Here is a 6,994-nt window from a genome sequence, read left to right as displayed (position 1 = left end):
CAACTGTTGAGCTCCTCGTTGTTACTAGAAAGTCACTAAAGTTACTAAAAAAGTTTCTTTTTTTCACCAGAGGATGCTTCCAACAGCTGCTAGTGATGCGGAATCTTAAAGGCAAACTGCTGTAGCGTAGTAAAAGTCAGACACAAAATCGTTTCATTTCGCTTAGGGATGAGTTACAGAAACCAAACTGTTGAGCAAGTGCGCAGAACTACCCAAAGAAAATGCAGAGACGCAAGTAAACCAATCTAACTAAACAGCGTGCCTCAAGAGCTCTTTTGACTCAAACTGAATTATTTCATAATTGGAAAGGCTGGATTCTCCTGCAGCCAATAACATAGGCTAACAAGCAATGTATAAGAAAATTTCAACTTCTGAGATGGAATTTGATGAACAAATCACTAAAGTTATTAAAACAAAAGAATAGCATTTAAAAAATGCTAGAAGCAGGAAGCTGGTTTAAAAAAAAAAAAAATCACAAACCTCAAAAAGGAAAATCTGTCTGGCCTCGTATACTAGTTGTAATCAACGGAACAACTATGAAAGATCATTTCCTGATGCCCTCGGTTGTGAAGAAGGATGTTAAAATTCCCTGCTGTACCTTTTAAAGCTGCTGCTAATCTGAGTAACATATTACATGTCAGAAAAGCATACTGGAGCATACTGATGAATTGCTTTTTAAATTAAGTCCAAGAATTGTGATAGAAAATTGTGCAGTCAAGCTGCTAAAAAAATAGAAAAAGTGCCTCTAATGGAAGTTGTTAGACTGGATTGTCAGCGGATAATACATCATGTCTTAATTTTTTTATATGAAACTCCCTGCTTTAATTTCTAATATCTCTTTATGGCTCTCATGATGAGACATGACAGGATGTGGGTAATTCTGGGGCAGTAAAAGTTACATGGGCTGAGTTCTCTGCTGGTCAAGGAAAAAAATGATGCATTTCCCCCCTGCCCCCAGTATGAAATAGGTATAAAACACCTCACTGTATGAAGTAACTTTATAATCGGTTCCCAATTAAACACTAGTATTAGAAATAGAAAAAACTTGATTGCTTGGAAGTAGACTGGCTCATTAAGGATCTTGGGAAAAAACACCTCCTCTTTACCTTCTTAAATGCTCTTTTTCTTGCTCTTTTTCCATTTTTTGCCTTTTCTTAGGTACCTTTTTGTGGTCTAATATTTGTTACAATGGATAAGATTTTCTTCTGAATTAGATTGGCCTAAAAGTATGACAGGCAATGAATGACACCATCTCTTCAGCTGCAGCTGTACTGTAAACCTTTGGGAAAAGGTTTTGCATGGGCAAAGGAGACGATTGTGAACCTTAAATTCTTAGATGTTGCTTTTGGCTTTTTGCTTTGGCAAAAAAATATTTAGTCAGATATTAAATAACATTTTTAGAAACTATGCTCTCAATCCGCTACATCAATAAATCATGCTGCCACAGCCCCCTAATAAAAAGGGTAATAAATATAGGGTACATAGTATAGGTACACGGGGACCTTTTCAATAAAACTTCAAATAAAAGTATAACTGCCCTTTCTTGAAATAACGTAAACCATCCCACCTTCTGATGAGCACGTGTGGAAGCATTGCTTGTCCAGTCTTAACGTTTCCTCTGGTGGTCTGTGTGCTTTGGGAGCGCTCTGCAACTCCTTTGTGTGCTTTTCAGGTCTTATTTTCTATGGAACAGACTCCTCTCCCAGTACTGTCGTGCAAACCCTGCTTAACTGGTGTTCTACTTTGCAGTGTTATTCTACAGAAAACTAGAAAAGGGTGAATTTGGGAAGATGTTGGCTAGAAGAGCCTAGGGACAGTACACAGCAACGTATCCCTGAGACACTGACTTTGGTCTTCATTTCCCGTGCAGCATCCCTCGATGGAATACTGCTGAGATGCGCCAATGTAAACGATTATATATTTTTTTTTTTCTTAAGTGTGTAGTGGAGTTTTTCTAGTTTTTTCCCCACTATTCTGATTCCCGATACTGAGAACCGGGCTCCGCAGAGCCGGTGGTTTGCGAGCTACCTGCTGTGGAGAGCCGGTTCCTCCCTACTGTGGCCCAGCTGCAGTTGCCTCCTTCCCTCACGCCCAGGCGAGGCGGAAAGCCCTCAGGGAGTTGGCCGAACGTTGACTTTTCATTACTTGGGCTGGATTAATCACTGGCTGCGATGCTTTTATAAACGGATTAGCGTGTAAAATGCATCGAAGGCGGAGGAAAGGCTCCACTGTAGAAACAGGCCTTGTACTGGGTGTGGTGTTTTGCTCTGCCCGGGGCCGCGCCCTGCCGGTGTCCGGCTGAGGGGGCCGGCGGGTATCGCTGCTGGCGGCGCAGCGCCGGGTCAGGCCCGGCCCACTCAGCGCCCGGTGCAACCGGCTCCCGCGCCGGGACAAGATGGCGGCTGCTCCACCAACAACCTGCTCTCGCGGAGCAATGCCTCTCCGCTGCCTTATATAGACTCGGGGGGGGGGGGGGGTGCGCGGACTGGCAGTTCTGATTGGCTCGCCAGCCTGCGCTCCTCTCCACTCTTCCCCTCCCCCCCCCCCCCCAGCACGTGCTGGCACTGTTTATCCGTTCTGGTTGGTTCTGCGGCGAGCGCGTGCTCCAGCAGCCAATAGGCGATCGGCGCCGCGGGAGGAGGCGGGGCTGTTGAGGCCGCTGTGCGCCTGCGCAGTGCTGAGGCGCAGACACTGGCGGGGCCCCGCAGGCGCCTGCGGCCCCCTGAGGCGCGGTCCTGCCCCCCGCGCTCCCTTCCTCCGGCCGGCATGGCGGCGGCGGCAGCCACGGCCCCGGCCCCTGGGCTCTGCCCGCTGCCCACCGGACGGGCGACGGCAACGCGGGGCCGCCAGGCCGCGCTGTGGAGCCGGGCGTGGCGCCTGCGCCGCCGTCTGCGGATGCTACAGGCCCGGCAGGTGGAGCGGCACGTCCGGCATCAGCTGGCCGGGTTGGCGCGGTACCTGGGGCGGGTGGGCCCGCCGCCCGCTCTGGGGCCCGACCTGCGGCTGCTGGCGGCCAGCGCTACCGCCCGCCTCCGCGCCACGCAGGGCGTCTGCGACTCGGACGCCACCGGCAGCAGCAGCGGCTCCGGCGAGGAGAGCGAAGCGGACGGTGTGGGGCAGCGGCGCCCCGCCGCGGCCTCCCCAGAGTGAGTACGGGGGTGCCGCGGCCCTTCCCCGGGGAGACGCCTCTTGCCTATTTCCTGCGGCGCTCGTGGAGTTGATTAAGGAGTCCGGCCTCTCGCGTGGGCATTTTTGGGTTATTTAAGTCTAAAGCATCGTTTTAATAGTGCTTCTTCTGAGTATCGGCTTTTTCTGTGGTAAAAGAGTGAGAAAACCTTTTTCTGCCGTCCCTGCTTATCATCTGGCAGCTTCCCCCCAGCTCCGTTCTTTAAACCCGAAGATGGCCTCTGTGTCGCTGGGAAGGGACTGCTCCGGAGCCCCCTTCGTGGCTTTGGTGGGGAGATGGAGCTGGGGGTAACACCGGGGGTGAATTTCAGTGCGTGGGGGCAAACGTGGTCTCATGGGGGAAAACGTGGTCTCTTATCTGTGCCCCTCCTGTGGAGGGGACAGCACTTGGAGTCCCGCTGGGAAGCACTGGTGGAGAGCAGTGGTGTTGGTCTGAAGGCAGCCAGGGTCATAGAATGGGACCTGAGGTGGGCCCGTCACCCATGGGTGCCAGAGTAGTGGGACTGGAAATCATAGAAACATCACAGACTGGTTTGGGTGGGCAGGGACCTCCCAGCCCACCCAGTGCCACCCCTGCCATGGGCAGGGACACCCTCCACTAGCCCAGCTTGCCCAAAGCCCCATCCAACCTGGCCTTGACCACTGCCAGGGAGCCAGGGGCAGCCCCAGCTTCTCGGGGCAACCTCTGCCAGGGCCTCAGCACCCTCCCAGGGAAGGATTGCTGCCTCCCATCCCATCTCCATCTCCCCTCCTGCAGCTTCAGGCCATTCCCCTTGGCCTGTCCCTCCCTGCCCTTGGCACCAGCCCCTCGCCAGCTTTCCTGGAGCCCCTGCAGGGACTGGAAGGGGCTCCAAGGTCTCCCCGCAGCCTTCTCTTCTCCAGGCTGAACCAGCCCAACTCTCTCAGCCTGAGGTCTCCAGAGCAGAGGTGCTCCAGCCCTCGCAGCATCTCCGGGGCCTCCTCTGGACTCGCCCCAACAGCTCCGTGTCCTTCCTGTGCTGGGGCCCCCCGAGCTGGACGCAGCACTGCAGGGGGGTCTCCCCAGAGCGGAGCAGAGGGGCAGAATCCCCTCCCTCGACCTGCTGCTCACGCTGCTGGACACGTGCTGGATGGGAGATTTCATCTTGTATTCACCTCCTCATCTTTCTTGTGAGCTTTTATGGGGTTTTCTCTGAAGACTTCTACACCAGGTGTTCTTTACTGTATGTGTTTTTATGGTACACTCACTTCTGTGTTGGTTTTGCATACGTTAAGTCAGAAATATTTTTAATAAACCTTTGCAGTGCCTGCCACTTCCTAGCCTAATGCTGTTGTATCCATCTTGGTTTAAGGATATGAGTGAGGTCAGGTTTGTAGGAAGACGTGAGCTTTTGTTAGACCCCCTGATGTAACTGGGGGTTGGGGGCAAGGATAAAGTTTGGCAGCACTTTGATAAATAAAGGCAGAATAGGGCTGTTTTGTGGTGATGTAATAGAATGGAGCTAACCAAACTGGTGCTGGTGTAGGAGACAAACAATATGAAAGAAAACTTTTACCTTTATGGAGGTAAAGGCTTTTCTAAACCCTTGTCTCTGCACTGGCAATGGTCTTGTGTATTATTCCAAACCAATTTAAAGTGCTTTTGCGAAGGGAATGCGCAGGAAGCGCACTAGAAAGCAGCACATCAGCTTGGATGTGGCGCGGCTGCTGATCTTGGCGGTGGGCTACATGTCTGCGTTTCAGAATAAACATACAGGACTTTAAAAATTAACAGTTTTCTGTGTGCGAAGCAGTTGCTAGCCTGCAAATTAGCTATGCTGAGAACAAGGGTCTCCGCTGCTTTTTTCAACTTTATACCCAAAAGTAGCACTTGCATGGTGCACTGAAGGATGCAGTTTGATAAGAGAAGCCATTTAACATCTAGCTGCTGACAAAAGGGATGGCCTGTGCTCTGCCCCGGCTCTGCGCCCCTGTTCGAGCACTGCCATCTCTCTGGCTCCCAGGAGGACTGGTTCATGGTGTGAAACTGTCAGCTCTGTAGAAAAAATGAGTTTTGTTCTGTCACTTTGTCTCCTGAAGCTGGTGTGTGTGGGTTTAGGTGTTTGCCAAGAGGGCCTCTTAGGCGGAGGAGAGGGGAGCAGAGCTGCCTCGCTTGGCTGCCCCTAGCTTTTGGGAGGAATTAATCACTTTTTAAGAAAGAACCAAACCAGCAGTGGTTCTGTATGATAATTTAAAGTTGATTAGCACAGATTGTAAAGCCAGGTGGTGTTTTATGCCTCTGGATATATCTGCTGAGCCGTTTGGCGTATGTATCAGATCCTCTAAGGAATGTTTGTGCCTTGTAGGGTTTCAGCTGTGAAGTGTGAAACACCAGACTGCTGTTTTCCACAGAGGGGAGATGGCAATTATCCTTAGACACCTATTAAGATTTGGTTGTGTTGTAGAGGTCCTGGGTTAGTCTTTTACTGTCTTGTCGAAGTAACTGCTCTCTGAGATAACCTGTTCAGTGGAAACTCATAGTGGGAATGACTGTCTTGGCAGAGGGAAGGACAGTAAAGAAAGCTCTCTTAGACTTACATATTCTGCCATTTCCTTCTGTAACTTATTCTTTATCTGTCTGTCCACGATAAATAAAATGTTTTGTATGTTAATCATCCTTGTTCCACTTGAGAACCTGCGTGTTGTTCAGGTGGAAGTCTCTATAACGCTGCGCACTCCCTTCCCAATAAGCCCTTGCGTTCCTGTCTCCCGTGGCCCTCAGAGCTTTCCTGAGCATCAGCAAACTGGAAGTGACCCAACTCTGCTTCCCCTGTCACTTGGAGAGCAGCAATGAAAAGTAATGAGGTGGTAGCCCTTTGGGGAGCAATTCCTGTAAGGATAGAGGACCCCCAAAAAACTGCAAGGGAGTTTGTTGGAAGCTTTTATCTGCCAGGAGGCCAACAAGGTGGCAGAATAGAGGGCATCAGCCAGTGAGCTAAGTCTTTCTATAGATGTTTTCCTGCTTCCCTCTATTAAAAAAAAAAAAATTAAAAATTTGAGAACTGATTACTTGGCAGTCAAAAATGGATCAAAGAATTCTTGTGTGTATTTCCTGAAAAAACCTGCTTGTTTGGTGAATGGGATGCTGATGACTGAACAGACAGCTGTTCAGTGTTTTCTCTGTATTTCTGTCTATGGCTTTGCCATATCAATTGCATGCTGTTGAAACATTTATTTCTTAATAAATGACAGTGCTGCCACTGACAAAGGCTATACTGTTAGTGGCTACAGCGTTCTTCAAGTCCTAAGCTCCACTGATCTATATATGCATAAAACAGGGAAACCTGCTACCTCAATTTAAAAGTATAAGGTAACCGAGACACTTTATTTCTGTATTTATTTGGGTGTTCTGTTTTTCTTCTCATGTAATACCCTAGAAATGTACTGCCTGTTAATCACTGGAAAATGGATTCTCCTGCATGCTGTGAAATAGCAGTTCTGTACCACATCACGTACCTTGTATGGCAGTTTAATCAAACTCAGTTCCCGTGTGACTTATTTCAGTACCTGTCTGTTTTCTGCTTCTCTCTGGGGAAAGAAAGAAAAATCTGTTTGACAATTACCTAACCCGTAGTTGATTTGGAACTGAAGTGTGGCAGTTCTTATGAAGGCTGTGGGAAGCTGTGACGTGTCAAAGATACTAATGCATTTGTTTTTGACAATTGTGTAATGATAGTAGTAAATGTAATCTAAATTTAGCTAATTGTCGATATGAATGCTCCTGCAGGTTGTCTGGAATTTTTTCACAATGCTTGGTATTCTCCAAAATCAATTTGGTACTAATTTGCTA

At 49.1% G+C, this 6,994-nt stretch overlaps 1 protein-coding gene across 1 annotated transcript in view; it reads left to right on the top strand.

The window, feature by feature from the left end:
* The first annotated feature begins 2,766 nt into the window (after positions 1 to 2,766).
* LOC142600678 (KAT8 regulatory NSL complex subunit 1-like) overlaps positions 2,767 to 6,994 on the top strand; it is a 30,370-nt gene continuing 26,142 nt past the window's right edge. The window contains exon 1 of the mRNA XM_075747050.1: positions 2,767 to 3,146. Within this exon, the coding sequence (XP_075603165.1) occupies positions 2,767 to 3,146 (380 nt within the window). The remainder of the gene's footprint in view (positions 3,147 to 6,994) is intronic.

This window comes from Balearica regulorum, chromosome 2 (assembly GCF_011004875.1).
Source record: "Balearica regulorum gibbericeps isolate bBalReg1 chromosome 2, bBalReg1.pri, whole genome shotgun sequence".
NCBI classification, from domain to species: domain Eukaryota; kingdom Metazoa; phylum Chordata; class Aves; order Gruiformes; family Gruidae; genus Balearica; species Balearica regulorum.
This window is presented reverse-complemented; position numbering and strand designations above follow the sequence as displayed.